General features: G+C 38.8%; 1 protein-coding gene across 1 annotated transcript; it reads right to left on the reverse strand.

Moving 5' to 3' along the window:
- Positions 1-215: 215 nt before the first annotated feature.
- On the reverse strand, positions 216-21,164 carry LOC107097546 (intraflagellar transport protein 122 homolog). The gene is made up of 19 exons (XM_015394720.1): positions 21,130-21,164; positions 20,113-20,250; positions 18,896-19,060; positions 18,431-18,628; positions 17,762-17,902; positions 16,995-17,048; positions 15,383-15,553; positions 11,948-12,114; positions 11,333-11,504; positions 9,638-9,740; positions 5,225-5,365; positions 5,042-5,139; positions 4,028-4,128; positions 2,521-2,686; positions 2,312-2,423; positions 2,101-2,229; positions 1,501-1,577; positions 1,209-1,373; positions 216-698 (listed from the first exon to the last, which is right to left on the reverse strand). The coding sequence occupies exons 2-19, from the start codon at positions 20,194-20,196 to the stop codon at positions 564-566; spliced, it is 2,379 nt and encodes a 792-aa protein (XP_015250206.1). The 5' UTR covers positions 20,197-20,250; positions 21,130-21,164; the 3' UTR covers positions 216-563.
- Between the last annotated feature and the right edge of the window lie 6 nt (positions 21,165-21,170).

Genomic DNA, 21,170 nt, shown 5'->3' on the forward strand with positions numbered 1-21,170 from the left:
GAGTGGACGGACTACAAATGAAATTTCTGCAGCAAACCAACTTATTTGCATCAGTAAAAAGCTTAAAGCTTTAACCACTGTGAGGCAGAGAGCTCCACTTCGAGAGCTGAGTGTAATCACAATCAGTGGGTTGTACTGCTCATAACAGCTCTTAAACATTTCCCTTTATCACATTTTACAAAATCACTTATTTTTCCCCCGTAAAAAGGACAGCAGTCATGTGAAAGAAAGCACTTTATTAGAGTTTATAAAAAACTTGGAAAATGCACAAATATTTAAAGTTTTGTTTAAAGGGACGGTTGAATGGCTAACCATAAAACCCTACCAACGGGGCGGTTAGCTGCTATGCATTATGGGCCTTGTAGTTTTGCTACATCAGCCAAAGACTTGGGTAAAAGGATACATGGAAAAAGCAAATTCATGAAAACAAATGTACAAAAATTAGACAAAGCTACAATAACTGAAATCCTGCAGTTGTTAAGGACATATTTAAGTCCCCAAAAGTAGATAATTTAAACAAAGGACCTTTTAAGACCCAGCAGATAGAAGTTGTATAAAAAGAACTACGACAATGAGGGAAATTCACTGAATCGGCTCTGTTGGAGGGTCGATCCATTGTGCCCGTCAATTGGCCGCCGACAGTAAGGGCAGCGGGTGTGCTGCAGCACCAGGAGCTCATAGTCTTCACTGTGAAACATCTGAAAGAAAATACAGCAGAAAAAAATGAGAAAACAGGCAAAATAAAAAGGAAACAGTTAAGTTATAATGTAAGGTTGCATTAAGATAAAATCTGTCAAAATTCTGAAAAATTAAAGAGGTGGGGGGAAATCTTTGGTTGCTGTTCTGGTCCAGACTAAAAAAACCACATCATTTTCACCACATTAAACAATGGATTGCACTTTGATTCACTTTTTGTAGCAAAGTAAAACAAACCAGGTAAAGGTTAGAGATCTGGTTTAATGCATAAATAGGAAAACTTGTAATTTTTCAATCTTCTGTTGGTTTCAGAACCGCCACCCATTCAAGAATCTATAGCACTTTTTTTTTTCTTGGATGCATTACAGTCCTAAGAATAAAAACAACTACAATCACTCAAAGTCAGGGTTAATCGAACTCCAAATCTGTAGGTCAGAATTCATAATGAATGCTCCATCAGGTTAAAAAACGTTTTAGTGAAATTTGCTGCACTGGGTATGTAAATCCAGTACCTTGAAGCAGCTGGGGCACATGGTGATGCTCACATCCGGCAGCAGGGAACGGAAGTATTCCCATTTGAGGGGCTTGGGCCAGCGTTTGATCAGGACGTCCCTTCTGCTCATGGAGCGCAGCGCCGAGCGGCTCACCTTGACGGGGACAAAGGTGGAGCCCCCTTGCTGTTTGGACACACAGGTGAACACAAACACATCCTCTTACCGACTCTGTCTTTTCATCGTCTCCAGCTGGCTCACCCAGCTGGCAGAATATTAATCACCTCATCTATTTTGTCCTTTCTTTCCTTACCTCAAAGCTCATTGTGGCTGTAAATGGATCCTCCTCTGTATAATCCAAACCGTCATCTATTCTCATAGACTGCATGTCTGTTTGGCATCAATTAAGAGAGAATAACCTTTTCATTTTTACAAATGCTCTTTGCAGAGACACTCCTGATAAATTGGCATCTAAGGGGAAAGTTCTGAGAGACAATGTGTTTAAGTTGTCTGTCATTCACTTGATGGCCTTGGCGGAACACAACACACCTCTGTGCCCTTGAGAGTCGGCTGGCTAATGCAGGTTAATCCCTGGAGCAGGGCTGTGGCTATGGCTCTTCGAGAGTTAGTGTCATTAAGATGAGACAGGAGAGCCTCACTAACCCTATTAGTGCAAGGCCTAAGATGACTTAGTTCTGACAGCTTACCCACAAGCACAAAATCAAGGCCAGTGCAGACTAAACAGCTTTTAAGGACTGTCACAAGACAGAGGAGAGCCCCCTGCTTCAATTATAGGAGGTGTGCTGTTTGTAAGGCCAGCAGCATAGTGAGCACTTAATAATTCATATACATCAAGAGAACAATCTGTCGCTTTGTGTGCAGATATGATAATGAGCCAGAGATCAAAGGATACCACCTCTGTCTGTGGTGTGGCCTTGTGCATGGCCCTCATCTGTGTGAGGAACTTCCAGGTCTATGAGGGACAGCGCCTCCTCGTCACTGATACCCTCCTCCAGGTAAAACTGCACCAGAGGCAGCACCTCTGTGGCAAACAATACATAAATAAGTACTAAAAATAATAAGGAAGAAAAAATTGTTGGTTGTATCATGTCTGAGTTACTGACCATATGATGAAGCGGAGTAGATGAAGGGCTGCCTGCAGTTGATGCACACGCTGCTCTGAAGAAGGGGGTTGTTTGTGGAGCACCGATAGCACATCATGTCCTCAATCAGCTCCTGCAGGAAACAGAAAATTTGACCGACGGGAAACAGGAGAGAGATGGCCTTGGATGTTTCAGAAACAGGGCAGCATGAACCGCAGTCTTTAACCCACCTTACTGTCTTGGAAGGGCTTGAAGTGAATGGTGAGGCTGCCCAGCTCTACGGACTCCCTGAAACGTGAAGGAAGGTGCAGCTCCTGGAGCTTCTCGTAGGCATACCGGGCTAACTTATACGCTCCCAGTTTGCGACTCTGCTTGGCCAGTGCAAACAAGGTGTTGCTAAGGGTCAGGTTAAGGTAACTGCACTATGACATGAGGAGATAAATAGACCAGATTCTGCAGACTATGACTGATCACCAATTTTTTGAGGATGTGACAAGCTGAAAACATTTCTATCTATTAGTTTAAAGGGGAAATAAAAAATATATACTCTTTATGCACATTATGAAATGTGGATCATTATTGTTGCCATGCAGTACACTTAAGAAGCTTTTTTATTGTTATCTATCTATATAAGAACCAGAGGGAATGTCACACCATGTGTCAAAGAGAGACAGCTCTCTTATTCTCCAAAGATCTACAACTGAATTCAATTTCCATATTAGAATAATAATAAAAACTGATTAAAATGAATCTTTAAAAACCCTTATATCACACCATGTCTGAGAATTATATCCAATTCTTGTTTTTAAAATCAAATTACTATAATAAATGAAGTTATTGATGATGTCCTAACTTGTTGAAATGTAGGTGACTGGGAAAACATCCGATTCTAATTTCCTGAACTCCAAAGTGTAAAAATCAGCTTATTCTGGTGGCAGGCCTATTTCTCTGTGCATCTTTTATAACATTTATTCAATGAGTTTTGTTTAATAGCAGCACTGTTACATATTAGTAATTATAGAAAAACAGATTGTGGAGAGCAGCTCTGTTAGTGGAAAGCACAGGTCAAGGAGCTGCAGCTGCAACGGCTCCATATCGGTATTTTCTGTCTCTTATAAAGCCAATCCTCTCCTCTCCAGCTCCTCCTACTCACCCAGTTCTGCTACTCCTGATAAACGCACCTCCTTCTATTGTGTAACCCTGTTTAGCTCAGAGGGGGCTATTTGCAGCATAGTGTCTCTAACAGTTTGCACAACGTCCAACACCTTCCCACAAAGTTCATAAATCTCACTTCAAAGTTTTTTCTGTTAGGCCACAGAGGATCCCAACTGCTGCAGCGGATTTCCTCTTTTCAAGGCCTCCCCTTCCTTCCTCATACCAGCTTCTGTAGGGTTTGCTTTGTCTGCTTCTTACTGCGGTGGATGGCGTTTGTTAGAATTAAAACATATTGTTCACTGAAGAAAAGTTGTGCACAAAGTTCAGTAATCAAAGCGCTTGTTTAGCAAACCAAAAATGTGCCTTTTGCTGCCATCGTCTCCTCCCCATCATCATCGCTTTTCTTCCCCTCAGCAGTGGGGCGGTCTCCGCTGTGGCGCCAACGCTTCAGTTGTTTCCCTACTCCTATCTATTTTCCTCTGCTCCTGCTGCCAGTCTTGATTTTGGGGTGGTTTGTTGTAAAGTAACGTCCACCAAACTGTAACATTTTGGTGCGTTTTCATTGTGGGGAAAAATGGATACACTTTAGAAATTCCTGGCGGTACGTCCTTGGTGAGGTTGTTCAATAGGAACCTGCATATGTTGAAGAGCGTCTCTGGCATGTGGGAACTGAATGGTTCATCCTAAAGATTAAAAAAAGAATCCAAAATGAGACATGGCTGTGGTATGGATTATACAAAATAGCCTAAATATCTGATAACAATTCTAAAAGCTCCATTTCTTTTACTCCCACTCTTATTTCTATAATCTTTCAACCTGCTCTAAAGCAGCCTAACCCGTTGCTGCGTCTTATCCATCCTCAGAGTGCTCTGAAAGGCAATGACGAATTTTCTAAAGCCGTCACTAAAAGCATTTCATCCCCAGAGTTGAGAGTTTAAATCTATTGCGCCTGTCTGGGAGAGTTAAAGTGATAAATCGAGGTTTTCCTGCTCTGGTCTGGATCACAGACAGATGCCTCTGTTGTTGCGAGGGTGTGACCGAGCCTGAGAGACAGACAGAAAGAGCTGAAACAACAAACTGAGCCCACTGATAAAGGCCAGATCTCACACACAGAGCTCATAAGCAGGACTTGTGTAGTCTTGAGGCCAGTAAGACCAGAAGGGTAGGAGAGGGCCACTGATGAGGTTGTCATGTGGTTCTATAAAGGAGCTTGTTACCCTGACGATTTGGGTCAGGGGGGTTTAGGAGCTTAATAATGGGTGGGCCATTCTGCTTTAGTGAACTATAACCTTAACTTAATGCCTTCTATTCTCTCTTTTGTTCACTTCACCTGACACACTCTGAGCTTATCTTAATTTCCATTTAAAGCTAAATCATTCAGTGGATTGACATAATCTTGCAAAGCCAGATTCACTCTATGTGTATGAAATCACAGGTCACATATATGGACCGAAAATAGACCTCTATCCGCATAGTAGGGGCTATTTCTGGGGCTAAGCAGTTTAAATCTTACAGCTGCTCACCTGAGCTAAACATCTTTTTCTTTGTGTCTTTGAGTAAAGCAGAATTATAACCTATAAAGAATCAGAGCCTCACCGTGTAGAGCTGAATGGAGCGGTAGACATAATATAGCTCAGCAAGATGCTGAAAAGACTCAAACTTCTGCAGCATTTCCTTCCTCTGATCTTCCTTTTCTGGTTTGGATAAACAGAATCACAAGTAGGTGCAAAAAATAAGGGAACTCTGTTTCCTTTGGACATCAGTGATGATTTTCCTCACCTCTGGCGATGTCCAAACACTGCATGGACAGCTTCCAGTAATAGTAGGCTGCATCGTTGAACCTGTTCTCCACCATTGCATTGTGGGTAAGCTGCTTGAGGACTTTTACAGCTTCGTTATGAAGCCCAGCCTTGTTAAATGCTGACAAGTAGAAAAAAGAACAACAGTCAGTGGATCCTGTAAGTTTTCAAAGGGCTTTGCAGTTAAGCAGTACTTTAAACAGGGCATGTAAGGAGACATACTTGGTTCCTAGCAGCCAACTTCCATGCAACTATTTCTTACATAAGCAATAGTGGGGACATTTAACTTCCCTCAGCTTTATCTTTAGGAGGATGTTTGCCTTGTTTTTGGTGATCTGTAGTTTATCTCTCTTCCAGTGACATTACAGCCACATTACATGCAATTAACCAACATAAAGCATTGCATAAGAGACTAAATAAAAATAAACACCAAAAACACATTGTTGCTGTTTTATTTACATAAAATTAATGAAGACAGCCCATAACTTGTTGAATTAGTATTAAACCCCACCCTTCAATACTTTGTAGCCACATTTCTATTCAATCAAAGCTGATGAGTCTCTAAGGGAGCATCCCCACCAGCTCAAAATGTTTTTATTTTCTTTGTAAAATATATCAGTTACACCAGACAGCATCTATGGGTTGGAATTCTGTCAAGGTACATTACAAGGATAGATGACCAAAGGCTTTTTCTAACAGCAGAGAAGGTGCGGCCCCTTTAACAATTCCTACAAATTCTCAATTGGATATAAATCTGGGCTTTGACTAGGCCATTCTAACAGAGATTTTTTTTTCCACCCGGAAGGGGCCTCCCCAACCGGTTTTAATTTCAATTTTTTCAGCTTTTAATAGTTTGGTTTTAGAAGGATGTCCTATGTTTAGCTTAATCCAATTTCATATCAATATAAACAAATTCCCTGTCCCTGCTCAAGAAACGCTTCCTGCCTGCATGATGCTGGGTGCACCATGCCTGAGGGGACATGGTACTCTGGGTGCTCAGAAGTTTGGTGTTTTGCCTGAAAAGTTAAAGAGCTACACTTGGTTCCCATCTCATTCTGTAAAGGGCAAACCCATTAGTTGCCTTAAGGAGAGCAGCCATGTCTAAGTTTGCAGTTGTAGCTCAATGTTTTCGTATTCCATTGATTAAATGTACTGTGCCGCATCATATGATGAAAGCCTCGGATATATTTCAAATGCATTTAAAGGTTTTTTTTACATTTTCAAATTTTTTACATTTTGAAAAAATAGCAGACATATTGCGAAAGGTTTCCCCCTGTTAAAGGGGAGCTTTCCTGTTGCTACATGCATGCAGAAAAAAGGGACAGCTGTAAAGTCAAAGACTTACAGATGACATGTCTAGTGACTTGGCCCTAAACAAATGAATTGAAGTTAAGTTCTAGTAAATGAATTTTACTAGGCAATTGGGTGAACTTAATTTTATGCCCAAGTAGAAGGTGGTAAAGACAAATGCACACCACACTTTTCAGATTTTTATTTACACAAGACACTGGGAGCATCTTTTGCATAAAAATCCAAATTAAATAAATCTAACTGTAGTTTGATTGTTACAATAAACTGTATGCCATACCAGGCATTAGTGATAAATGTATATATTTCTAAAGCACTTCCGCTTTAACGTCCACATAAACAAGAGATTATCCTTGTTGTTCCTTTTACTGTGTAATTAGAAGCAGCTCTTGGTAGTCGACCCCCAAATCTGACCCTGCCCCCATAGGACGCTGCAGGGGGTCAAAAATATATTAGAAGTCCTAACTGGACAGAAATCACTTTCAGCTGCTTTTGGTTACTGTTAGCGACAAGCAGCCCCATCCCCTCCCCCCTGCCTTACACAATCACAAAATGCAAACTGACAAGTCTGCAGACTGTGCTCAGTGCTTTTCTATAGCGAGCTTGCTTGTGGAGACAAACAGATGTTATATTTTGGATTTGGATTTATTTTTTGGATGTTATATTAAAATAAAGTCAGTGCACACTAAAATAAACCGATATGCACGCATGATCATAACAATACTGAATAATTCATTAATCTAGACAGGTAAAGAATACATTTGCTGTAGGGACAGAGCAGAAGCAGCAGGTAACACAGTAAAATAAATATGGACAGAAACTCATGACTACAGATTAGCATCCAGTTTATAAGGATCTAAAGAGGCAGAATTATGCTAAGAACTTTCTGATCTCTGGTTTTTGTAGAGTTGCTAATGCCAGTCTTGTTGAAGTCACTTTATTTATCTAAAAATACAATTACAGAAATGTATAAACAAAACTATTTTTCTAACAGGCTTTTGCTCTTGTCACCCTAACTCTGACAGCGTTTTTTTTTAAAACCAACAGGTTTTAAAACAGATGGATGTTAAAAGCTCTGAAGGATTAAAAACTGTTTTCTTTTTTAAGGACTTTCTAATAAATCTTTTTGAAGCTTTTGTTTTCTTGGTAATGGCATCCACACTCATAAGAATTGTTGTCAGTGGAACCTGGTATGCCCTACAGGTATTGCCTTCACGGGTTAAAAGCACAAAGCTAAAACTGAAGGAATGACTCAGCTGGGCTGCATATAACGTCAACAATGTTTCAATTATCACAATATCACTATATACAATATCAATATGGGAACAAATGAGTTTGAATGCAATAAATCATATAAATATGCAAAAAAATTAAAGAAGCTTCTTCGTCCTTAAAGATGGTGGAGCCAGAACTCCTCAAGTGTCCTTTCTGAGCATTCAGTTGAGTTTATATGAGCTGTTTTAGCCATTTACAGTACATTAAAAATGTCCAATAATTGTAATTTTATTATATGATAATATCTTAATATCTCAAGAGTATCTTTCAGGTCAAAACATCAATCACTACATTCATCGTTTACTGTCCAAATGAGATAGCCAGCCCTACATATCATGGAATGACTAATGTAACCTGCTTTCAGGCTTTTTAAGGATATAAATATTTGTTGATGCTCGTTGTTTGATGCAGCAAAACATTTATTAGGGAGCAAATGAAGATCTTCAAATGGCACCGTTAAGAAACAAAATCCTTGTTTTTTTAACTCTCTAACAGCAGCTAGATATAACTTATAAAACAAACATGTTATCAAGATGGAAATAAATAATTTATGTAAATTATTTCTCCAGTAAATTGACCCTTTTCACTCACTGGGGTCTGGTTTAGTTTAGTTTTATTTATATCCCTAGTAATCTATATGTTTATTTAAAGTTCTGTCATCTTCATTTACCAACATAAAGTAATTCTGCATGCGTATTTACTTGTCAACAAATTCATCAAAGCATCTCTATAAAATCCTTCAAAGTAAACTTCTGGGGGCTGCAGTTGTAAAGTAAATGTCTTTTCAGTGTTTCATTACCGTAGTCTGTTTACCTTTTTAAAGGACCCTAAAAAGCTTCTTTAAAAATTACTTTGATTGAGTATCTTATGTGAGGTATTTTGGACCCCATATTAACCTTTTCTTATCAGCTAAAAAAAATGTTCTCTCATTGAAATTATGACATTTAATAAGTACAAGAGTGTTGATTCCAACTAAATCAGACTGATGAAAAAGTCACAAAAAAATAAGAAAATGTAATCATGACTAGGCCTCTTGGGCACATTAACTTATTAATTGATAGGAAAAGGTACATAATGAATAGAAATATAAGTAGTTGATAATTTTGTAGCACTATTACTGTGAAGTTAAAACCACCCATTTTATTACATTTTAGAGATCAATCATTCTACATGAAAAGTCCCAGAAAAAACCCAAAACAAAGCAGTTTAGCAGATCTAAGCCATGATAACCCTTTCTGAGATTGACAATGAGAAATAGCAGAGTACTGAGCGTAAAACAAGCCAGAATCTGAGACATTACAATCACTGTAACACAATACTGCTTTAGTGGCAACCTAAAACGCACACAATTACCTAAACGCCTGACTATAAGCAAGCCCAAACACAATCAGCCATAAATCCCACATTGAGACGAGCAGAAGAAGATTATGTGGGAGAGGAAATATGCCTGCTGAGATTATAATTATAAATCTATGAGCTGATTATGACTATGGTTAGAGTTGGTAATCATCATCAGAGCTGCTTGTAGCACTGGTGATTAGAGCCAAGCAAGCGTGTCACTCACTGAACAGCAGCCGAGCTGTGTCCTGCTCTGCTCCGGCAAAGAGGATCATGTTTTTACAGGGATATGGAAAATTTTAAGGAAGTAGTGAAAAAAAAAGAATGTGTTTAAAGCCAGACGGGCTTTATCACTTCCATATGTAAACCAACTTAAAGTAGACTCTATGTTGACTGAAACATATTCCTGTAGGCGTGTATTATATGTGCTGTATAACAGAGACAAATTTGAGCGAGTGAAAGTGACTCTGACCTTCTTGCGCCTCATCAAAGTGACTGTTTTCTGCAAACCAAAGGGCGAGAGGGAAATAGACGTCATAATTGAACTGTGGGTGCTCCTTCACCAGGGAGATGGCCTGGAACATTGAAAGGCAAGAGGACAAAAGAAGAAAATCAGTTAATAGAGCAGCTAGTAGGTAGAAGATCCTAAACAATGTTAAATGGCCCCTGGGCAGGTAAAGGCCCAGCTGCAGCTCATTAGGGAGATACAAGTTACCACGCATTTTCCATAAAACACACCTAACCTCAAGTCAAAACATTTCAACAACATTATCAATTAACTGAAAACGAAGGCAAGTGTACGAGGAAAGCTGATTTCAGGCTCAGTCGGGACTACAAGTGCATCGCTGTTTGATTGTCAGGACATGAAGAGCTGCTGTGGGACCCTGTGGACAAACATTTGCCGTACAAAGTGACTAATTAAACTCAGTGTCCTGTGGCATAATCTGAGTCAGAAACACTTTATGATTGAAAACTCTCAAAAAAGTCTTTTAAAACTGGTACTACTGAAAAATGGCGTCCATATACTGGAATTAACTTGGTGCATACCTCCCTCAGAGAGGCACATTAAGCCAGAGTATCCTCTACACCTCTGCCACCCTCCTCTATTTTTTCCTCTATTCTCTCTCTGGGGATTAAGAAGATACTCCAGAACCAAATCTTTAAGATTTGATGCTCTGTTTTTGGCTCTAGTGATTCCAAATGCTAATCAGCCATTAGAATCTCTGCAGTGCCTCTAATTTGATTACAGACCGCAGACGGATTAAAAAAAACACATTATTTCCCTTCCATACAAGCGGCATGATCTGTGGTGGCGGGGAAACATGATTGAGAACAGAATACAGTTATAGGCTGATGCTCTTTCTATGCAATATATCTTTTTTTTTTTTTTACTTTTTTCTTGAACTCGTCACATTCTGGGCATGGACTCAGAGCAATCAGAACCTTAACGATCAGGGGGGTGCTGTGGTTTTATTTGTCAGTAACTGAGGAAATCGGGCAGACATGTTGTCTTGTTGTTTGCATTCAGCTGTGGTTACTGTGTCAATCTCACACAGCTATTTGTTGGGGTTTCCTGCCAAACCAAAAAAGCCATAAAATACAGTTTACGCTGTGGCTCACGAAGGACTTTATTAACAACGGTTTCATGTTACTGTATTTCTGGGCGTTTATAAACATTTTTCCAGTCAAATATTCCATACTTTTCAGACACACTTCTGCATCTGACCTCGGGTCAGTTTTGTCCCATTAGCATAGTAAAGAATAAGTTAAATCTAATACAAATTTACAGATGGATGGACAGACGTACATGCCTTGGGGACTGGGGTTAGGGAACAAAGAACAATGTTATTTTAGTCAGTAACTGTTATTATTGTAACATGCATCATTTATCTAAATCAAAAGCAGGGAAGCACATTTGTTGAGTGACCTATTATAAAAAGAAGTTAATGTGAAAGTAAATAAAGCCTGAATAGTTAAAAGAAAAGATGTAAATAAACAATCCTTTTCAATGTATTTTCTTTCCTCTATTCTTTTCCTAGTTCATAACAATATTAAATGTAGTAAATTTCCAACATCTCTGTATTTATTTGACTGTGTCAGGACATTTTTGTTTACATACATTATGTCAATCAGATTTAATATTAAAAGCTAAATAGTTGTCTCAGACCTCTTCCCAGTGACTCGTCTCCACGTGTAGTTGCAAAAAAGCCTTTAAGTCTCCCATCTTGGAATAAGTCTCTGAGGCATAGCCATGGTGTCCCAGCTTCTTGAAGTACACCGCACACTTTGCCAGTAGTTCACGCTCAGCCTTGTCCAGCTTACGTGCAACGCCAATTAGCCTGCATAACAAGAGGGAGGCAGGTACACAGGTAGGGTGGGTGAGGTTAAACCATCAGTAGTTTGTCTGGAGGACGTTCTCAAGACCCTGAAAATAATTTCATCATTCAGAGTCTGAACTTTTATCTGATTCCAGTTAAAGGGCTCTGACTGTTCCGAGTCCCTCTGATCCACCTGTAGTAACACAGATGAAAGGATTGGGGCTCCCAAAGCAACTAAACAGAAATCTAGAGGTCTACCCTGTTACATGAGTGTCACTTTACAGACACTTTACAGTGTCACTGACTGCACACCATAACCTCCTGTTCGTCTCTTAAAAATAATTTAAATTAGACAATAGTAACTCTTTTTCCAGAAATAAATATACAGATATGTTTATATGTATTGATTAGAAAACAATATTGTTCAGGGAATGAGAATATCCCCCGTAGTGAAAGACACTTACATGTCAGCCCAGCCGTGTTCTCCGATAATATCTATAGCTTTCATGTGTTCTCCTGCTGACAGATACATCTCAGCTGCTGTCCGGGGCTCCTCGCTGCTTTTAGCCCAATCTGCCTGCTTTGTTATTAGCTTGAGGGAGACCTTTGGGTCTGTAACACCCGCACACTCCTGCAAACAGAAATCAAAAGGCTTAGGCAACATGATAAAGCTGAAAAACCACTTATGATACATGATTTCAGAAAAAAACATAAGCAATTAAAACACCAAACTGGTTATTAGGAGATTAATTGTGTCCTGTACCAGAGGAAAAACCAAAGAAAATGTATGGTTAGAAATGATCAGATCATGCAAACGAATCTATATATCCTTTTTTTGGTTTTAATGAGTGACTTTATAGATGAAAACAAATAACCTGTTGAACATTGTAAACATTTTGTAGTTATTTTTACAAACATCATTAGAAATACAGTATCACAGACCCTTTATATTCTAGATCAACCCAAAATATCAACTCGATAGAAAATAAAAATTGTCTCTTTTTAAATAAAGAAATCCTTATTTCGATTAGGCAGGAACATGTACATGTATTTATATGTATGCATACTGTTGTGTGTGTACCAATATTTAATGTATATGATGCCTGGCATTCACTTCATCCGAAAAAGAATGAATAATAAGAAAAAAGATCAGAGAGTTGTGGCCTGCATTCATATTCCCTCTAAACCCCTCAAAAGACTCCAGCTCAACCTGCACAGGACAGCTTGCATCTACAGGAAACAGCAAACATGGAGGGTGGTACTTTGGACAAATGACACTAAAATGCATGGTGGTCTACATAAGGAACACTGTGAACCCATGCACACAGATGTACCCGTGGCAGCATCATGTTGTAGGGATACTTTTCATCAGCAGGGACAGGAACACTGGTGAACATTGATTGGAAGGATAGAACTAAATGAAGGTTGATAGTTGTTATAGATTGCAAAATGTTAAAGATTGAGGCATAGGTTTATCTTTTAACGTAAACTAACATAAATACTTTATTGCGATGTGAGAACAGCCTTGTCAAAGTTAAGGCCAAAATCCAATTGAAATCTGTAGACTTTGAAATTGCTTTTCAAGGACACTCTACTTTCGATGACTTAGAAGAAGTCATTTTGCTAAGAAATATGCAAAAGAAAGAGCAAAACACAACTATATAAGGGTCCTTCTTTAAATGTGGTGCCTTTAGGGTGTCATGAACTGCCAAAAAAAAAAAAAGAAATCCAAAATTTTAAGATTTTTTTGAGATATAACAGGACAGGACAACATCATCTGCAAACAGCAGAAATTATATCCTGAGGTTCCCAAACCAGACACCCTCCAGTACCTGGCTGTACCTAAAAATTCTGTTCATAAAGGTACTGAACAGAGCCAGGGACAAAGGGCAGCCCTGGCGAAGGCCAACATGCACCGTGAAGAGGACTGGGACTTACTGCCGGCAATGTGAACGAAGCTCCTGCTGCGGTCATACAGAGAGCGTTCAGCCCGGAATAGTGGGGCCCGGACCCCATACTCTCGGAGCTCCCCCCACAGGGCACCATGGGGGACGCGGTCGAAAGCCTTCTCCAGATCCAAAAATCACATGTGAACTGGTTGGGTAAACTCCCACGAACCCTTAAGCACCCAATCAAGGGTATAGAGATGGTCCATGTGTGCCATGACAGGCCCCGGTCACACCGACTGCTGTATATATGTCGTATACACCAATCATATACGTATGTCCGGTGTATACTTATGTCCACTCTGTTAAGTAGGTGTTCACCATGTTAACCAAATAAGGTTAACATAGTTAACACAGTGGACATTTTACAATAAAAATTACTCTAGCTTGAATTAGCATTTTAGCTAACAAGATTTTGATAGTTGATGAGAGTTGTACATTTTAACATGAGAACCTTTAAAGATTATATAATTTGATTGTTTCCGCAACAAAACAGGGTCAACACGGTTGAAACCATAAGATTGACCACACTAAATCTACTTCATAAAACAGCTAATGAAGACCTTTTAACACATGAAAAGTGTGAACCTTTCCCAAAACCAAGGCTGAAGTCGAACTTACAGACTGCATCTTCCAAGGATGCATCTATCTGGCCTGGGTCCTTCGAAGTCCATGTAAATAAGGAGACTGGAAGAGTTTTGGCTGTGCATTCAAACAGGTCTAGCCTTCAGTTGCTTTAACCGCAGTACGCTCTGTCCCTTAGCAACAATGACAGTTGACACACAGAGCAGGAAAAGAATGAATACCAAACTTTTCAAAACGGTTTCTTTTAAATTTGTTTTCCTTTTTTTATTTTTTAACAAAGATTACACTCGTGAGAATACAGAGTGGAATAAAGGTGACAACCACCGGGATATATTTGTATTGGTCTATTACTTTTTAAAAAGTTGCAAAATACATAAAAATTTACTTTAGAAACATGAAAAAAGTAATATTATTTCAGAGGTATTGAACTTAATTGATCACACATGGGAGCATGTTACATTGGCATTTAACCCATCCCCTTGGTGATCAGTGGGCTGCCCTCGTGGGGCGTCTGGGGAGCAGTGTGGGGTTAAGGGTTTTACTCACAGACCGAGAGTGGCAGTCTGTTCGAGTGGGTTTCGAACTCAGAAATTCAGGATTCCAAGCTCTATGCCTTAACCACTAGGCCCTCTTACGTATAAAAGCTTCAGCAAAATCCTGTAAATAAAAATTTCTACGCTCTAACAGTACAGATTCTAAATCCAGACGGGATCCTTTTTCCTTTGAAAAATAATGTCACTTTCACTATCTTAATTTTAATCTTTACAGAGAGCAAGAAAGACTAAACATTTGGAACTGTAGAGGTCTGAGGAAGCAGGAAGACAGTCGGACAAACATCAGGCAGAAACTCGGCCTTTCCCTCTGGTGTCCTTCCTACTTAAAACAAACAGGCTGTGCGACCAGATGGCCACACAACAAGAAAAATACACAGCTGCCACATCACACAGATACAATCTGATACACACATGCATGCAGAAATATACATGAATAAGTCATGTAGAGTATATCTATATCTATATATAGATATAGATATATATATTTTTTCAATCTGCAGTTTTAATATTAACTATGTAAGCTTTTCTTTTGTTGTGCCATGGTTTTTGTGGAATTTTGTGGCATCTGTTTACTACTCAGATGAAATATGATATAATTCCTGGTGATGTATGAGGAGAGGAAAGAGAGAAGGCTAAAGGGGTTGTCTGAGCACAGCACAGGGCCCCAACCTGGCATTTCTCCACATAATAAAGAACAAACATGTGTTCTCGACTCATAAAGCTTGCAGGAGCCAAACAGGGGTTTTTGTTTGTATTTGTAAAAGCTGAGCTGCATGTGATTGGACATGTTTTTGTCAGTAAGCAGTTCCGTTACCTGGGCGTGCTCGAACATGCACAGGTCGGCGTACATGTTCACAGCTTTCTTCATGGCTGGTTCGTGGCCGCTGCGTTTGTAGAGCTTTGCAGCCTCGCGGAATTTCCCCTGGAAGGCATAGACGTCTGCCAGGAACATCTCGTTGTCGTTCTCGCCCCGCTTCTTCCTCTCCTACAAATCAGTCAACATTAACACTGAGTGGACACACAGTCAAGTGCATGTTCAAACATCCACACTTCAACCGCTACCAACACAGTGTGTATCAAATGCATTTTTTCCACATTCTAAGTGTATACCCACAGCTTCAATGAGTTTTTGTAAAATTATGAATTTTTCAATCAATATAAAAGGTGTACATAATTGTGAAAAAGTAGGAAAATCTATAGAGTTTGATGTTTGAATATGTTAACCCTCTTCAAGTATTAAAATTCAGGTCAATCAATCTCAATCAATCAGTCACCTAATTGGTAAATAAGAACTGACATCAGTGTAATGTACCCTTAGCATAAATCCAGTTGATCACTGTTAGAGAATCTAAGTAAACAAAAACAACTCTTGAAATCAGGAACTAAGCAGGAATAAAGTGGTTGAAAGTTTTAAACAAGCTCTGAATATCATCACCGAATATTGTTCAGTGCCTCATCTAAAAATGGAAAAGTATACACCTAGCAAGACATGACCACCCGTCAATGGAAAGGCATGGCAAAGAGAGCGGCAAGAGGCCTATGGTAGCTCTGAGAAAGTTTAAAGATTCACAGCTCAAGGGGAATTATGGGTTTGTAGAATAACTATTAGGTTCACACTAATCCGGTGTTATTTAAGAGTTAAATGAGAAAGCTAAAAGAAGATCTGTTTGTAGTTTGTCACAAGCCATGTCAGAGCAAACACCTGGAGGAAGGTGCTCTAGTTAGAAGTCATTTATAAGCCTATAAAAGCACCAAGTGATTTGGAAATGTTAGACCATACATTACCCATGAATTTTCCCATTTTCAGGGCGAAATGTGGTGATGGTAGTCACGCTTTTTTTCTTTAGCAGGGACATTAAAGCGGGTCACAACTGATAGGACTACGTATAAATTTAAACAGGGAGTAATCCTGAATTACTAAAAAATGGAGTGGACCTTCATTTCACAGGGGAACAAGAACTCTATTCAACAGCCAGAGGAATTACTAAATAATTTAGGTCACATTTAGAATCACCTAATCAGCACAGATATTAAGATAGTAAAGAATGTTTGACAAGGCTGAAAAAGTAAGGTTAACAGACACTCGGTGTCCAGTCTGACTGAGCTGGAGCTATTTTGCAAACATGGGTTTCTAGTTTAGATGTCGACACAAAGACTTGCAGCTGTGACCAGATCACAGTAAATTTCATTTCTGTTCAGAATTTAAAAACCAGGCACCTTCTGCTTTCCAATCTACAATGATGCAATACTTTCTTAGTCTATAAAATAAAATCCCCATAAAACCTATTGAAACCTGCAGCCTTAACATGAATGAATGTGAGAACGCTAAATGGGTATTAATGCTTTTACATGGTGCTGTATGAGTTAATGAAAGGACAGGAAAAGATGATCTTTGAATAGTTTTCTTTCTGATAAATAGACATTACCTCAATGCTGCTGATCAGTTCCAAGTAGCGCAAATCTCGGATTCTAATGAAGGCCTGAAAAAGAAAAAAAAAATACACAGCATTAACTAATATTTTCTTGCCATCTGATTTAATTTTGGTTGCATAGCCAGCCTCAGCTTCATTAAAATCCTGGCTAAGATAATAATTAACCTTTAAAGCTACCGACTATTTTTCTAAATGGTCCACTTTAAATTCCTCCTGAGACTCAGTCAAAAACAGCTCTACAACCAAATTGAACAATTTGGACTGCATGGAACCAAAAAAAAAAAAACAAACAAAAGCAAACTTTGGGAAAAGCTGAATTACAATATACAAACTTAAGGGTTGGCAGAACATAAGAACCCTTTTTCTTTCTTTTCTTTCATTCTTTCTAAACAGAACTGTTCATTATAAACAACAGTGCGATAACAATAAGTCACTTGCAGTGATATGTTTTAAGAATGTTCTCAGATTTTGTAATGGAGCGTAACCAGTGCAAATAGTTGGAGATTTTTTGTGATGGATGTGTCTTTCTAACAAATACAAACTAAATCAAATATGGGAAGTTTTAAAAAAGGGGCTCAATGTTTGCTTGGCTGCTTGGATAAAATCCACAGCTTTGCTTTAACATCTTACAGATAAAAAGAAATCCACAGTGAACGGGTTTACAGAATACATGTTGATCTAGTTTCACTAATTTAAGTAAAAATTACTAATTAAGGGTGGGATAGTAAGACTTAACCTGACAATCTGTGTGTCTGGCTCACCTTCTTGGCTGTTTCAAAGTCAAGTCCCTCGAGAGCTTCTGTGGCCAAATCCCTCCAATCGCTGTCTGTCACACCCAGACAGGCGATCTGATAAGCTTCCTTAAACATCTTCTGCTCCAGGTATTGGTACATGGGTGCTGACTGGGCAGAGAAAATGTAACGAGGTGAAGTAGAATTATACATTTGGCAATCGTAAGTCACCTACATGATGTCTGTTTGTGTGATTTAATTTTAATATTTATCCATCTGCTCTGTGAAAGCCCCAGTCATTTGTTAGAGTAGGGCCAAAATACCTAGAGAAGTTTATTCAATAGAGCAGTCAAGAAAAGGGGAAACTTAATCACAGAAGAGGCCAAGAAGCTCCAATAAGCTGCAAAGATGCATAACTCATGTTGGAGAATCTGTCTCTTTTCCTTTTTTTTTTTTTTTTCTTTTATTTACATAAAGCTTCACATAATTTTCATTCACTTGATAATTGTGTTGGAGGTAGGATTGGTCTAACGCATAAAACCTTGATAAAATGTCACATGCTGGACTTTACAATGTGAAAAAAAAAATGTAAAAAAAAAAAACATCTTCAAGACATTCTGGTCACTAAAACAAGGATGTGCTATAAAACCCTTTATCACATGTAAAGCCATCACTACATCTAGGCTATGTATAACATACCTGAGGCACCTCGACAGCAGACATGGAATAGACGTGGAGGCAGAATATTTTCGAGCCGTTGTAGCCCACTATAAAGCCCTGCATTTTCTGCTGGTGCACTGGAAAGTTGCTGGCCTTGATGTTAAGGTAGCCGTTCCCAGAGAAACACAGCATGTCCTCACACTGGGTGTTCCAGGCTACGCTGTTAGCGTTAGGCTCCTACAGAGAAAATATGAGAAGATATACAGAAACAAAGGTGTGGAGGTGACAGAGGAACAAAGAACAGCCAGGAAGACACCATTTTAAATTGAATTCTTCCTGCGGTTTATGCAAATCTGTAACAAGCATCCATGTTTCTTTTTCGCGCTGACTAACTGATCCCATGAAGTCCTTTCAGAAATGTTCTTTTATTTTTTATTATTTTTATTATTAGAAATCTTCCAATTTAAAATCCTTGGGATGTTTTCGCTCCTTCTTTTTACAAACCTGAAAAAGCAAATCTTTGCTGTTGTTGTCATAGACGAAGAGAGTGTTATGTTCATCCACCACAGCCAGTTTATTGCGGGACGCGCTCATATCGAGGCAGCGCACTGATGTTGACAGCTTCAGCAGCGTTATTGGGAAAGGATTGTCGACAAATATCTTCAGGATCTACATCAAAAAAATCAGAAAGAAAGATCTGAGCAGATGGAGTGTGTTTTACGATTTATAGTGTCTTGCAAAAGTAATCAAAACCTTAGAGCTTTTAAAACATTTGACATTTTTACAACAAATTGACATTAACTGGAGGGAATAAAAAAAAGGTGGAGTTTTAAAAATGATAGTTTCAAATTCTTTGCATTCATGAACATTCAACCTACAAACCATGTAGGAGACACAACAAACATGTGGAAGAAGGCTCTGAGTGTTAAGTTTTTCAAAGACGATTAGAGATATTAATTAAACCCAGCTCCTTTTTTAACTATAGAATAACAATAAATTACATCTCAAGCCACTTTATAAGTAAAAAAGTCTAGGCTATCAATGAATAGTGATGGGTTACAGTAGTCTAGGTAAAGGGTACCATATAAAATGATAGCTAGAAGGCCTATGAGCAAAGTAATTGTTACATTGTAAACTTGATTTTATCTTGTATGTGTCAGAAAAAACCTGAATAAATGAAAATTTCTGATCCATATTAAACTGAGAACCTGTGGCCAAACTTGAAAACAGGTGTTCATGGTTTGGTAAAGAGGAATAGATAGAAAATCTGAGTGTCTAGATGTGCAAAGCTGCCACAGACAATCACCTAGAAATTGTTGCTAAATCTGCACTTAAGTGTTTCTACAAAGTATTTAGTAAAATACATTAAATAAAAATGCATAAAACATTAAAATTCCATTCATAAAAATGAAAAACCAAGCATTTTTCCCCCTTTTCTGTATCATTACGGCCTCTTCTGTATTGTTCTATCACAAAATAAAATAAAAAAATGTAAAAATCCCAATAAAATACATTAGATTTTGTAGCATACCAAGACAAAACAAACGTAAAATCAAAGTTTTAAAGGGTGTGGATACTTTTGGAAAGCACTGTATAAGAAGCTGTATTAATTATGCACAGAGTTCATTTTGCATTTCTCCAAATTCCTAGAGAAATAACATGATGGAACTGTTACTGTTTCCAAGTTTCTGTGAGGGATTATGTCGTCTCTAAGTACTCACAGCTCCGTTCTTTAAGCCCACCAGCAGACCCTCCTTGCCTGGCGGACCACCGATCACTTTGATGTAACGAATCATAGATTCCATCACCCATTCTTTTTCCTTGACACCGGCAAAAGACAGGCACTGGAGTCTCTTCTCCTATGCAGAGCGGAACGAGTAACATGAAACCACAATCATATACAGTACCGACTAACCGTTTCATTATGGAAAAATTACAGTCTTAGGTCCATCATTTCATGGGCTGTTAATCGTAGCAAAACAAACTCATGTAAGTCTAATAACTTGCAGCATGTTGTTCTTTTAAACGCCGCAAAAAGGGTGTTTCAATGTCATGAAGCAATTTTACAAAGATAAACAATGATATAATCTACCAGAAGCATGCACAGCCCATATATAAGGTCTAAGATCTGTCTGGGCCATGAAACATGAGCATGTCGAATAGAGAGATCTAAAGCACCTCTGTGCTTTAGACAAATTTGAAAGGAAATAACCTCAGTGCCGCCCCTCCGCCCTACCAGACGCTGTCAAACATACAGACGAAAAGCAGAGGGATCCCCCCACAAAACACCCACTGCTTTAACAGACCCCAACCCTTCCAATCAATCCAAACTGTCTTTTTTTATCCAGTTTGAAGAGGATTGCAGAAGGGAGAGAGAGACACGTGCTGCACATGTATCTAGGAACACACGTACAGCTGGGGCAAGATCGGCAGAAACATGTGGGGAAGCAGCAATTCAATCCTGAGTCGTGCAGCTTTGACTTTAAATGGTTTAACACTGATTCGGTCTGATTTCATCATCTTAATGGTGTCCTAATGTCTGTAAAGCCACTAGGGTAAGAAGAATTGGGTCTGAGCACAAAAAAAAAGCCCAGGAAGGGAACTTTTCATTACAAAAGAAGCAAAACTGAAAGCAGATGGGTAAAAAAAAAAAAAAGCTTTATGAAAGATTTGATTTTTTTCTGTTTTTTTTTTTTTTTATTCAGTTTTTCATGGATTCTGGAAAACAGACTTCAGACCTGACAGAGAATGATGTGCTGGGAGCAGACCACCAGCAGGT

Source organism: Cyprinodon variegatus, unplaced genomic scaffold, assembly GCF_000732505.1.
Source record: "Cyprinodon variegatus isolate N-32 unplaced genomic scaffold, C_variegatus-1.0 Scaffold706, whole genome shotgun sequence".
NCBI lineage: Eukaryota > Metazoa > Chordata > Actinopteri > Cyprinodontiformes > Cyprinodontidae > Cyprinodon > Cyprinodon variegatus.

Coding starts and splice junctions, on each gene's coding strand:
- LOC107097546 (XM_015394720.1), bottom strand. CDS start 20,196: ATGGAATCTATGATTCGTTACATCAAAGTGATCGGTGGTCCGCCAGGC. Junction 19,061..20,112: donor TGGGCTTAAAGAACGGAGCT/GTGAGTACTTAG, acceptor TTTTTGATGTAG/ATCCTGAAGATATTTGTCGA. Junction 2,687..4,027: donor CCGCCAGGAATTTCTAAAGT/GTATCCATTTTT, acceptor CCTGACCCTTAG/CAACACCTTGTTTGCACTGG.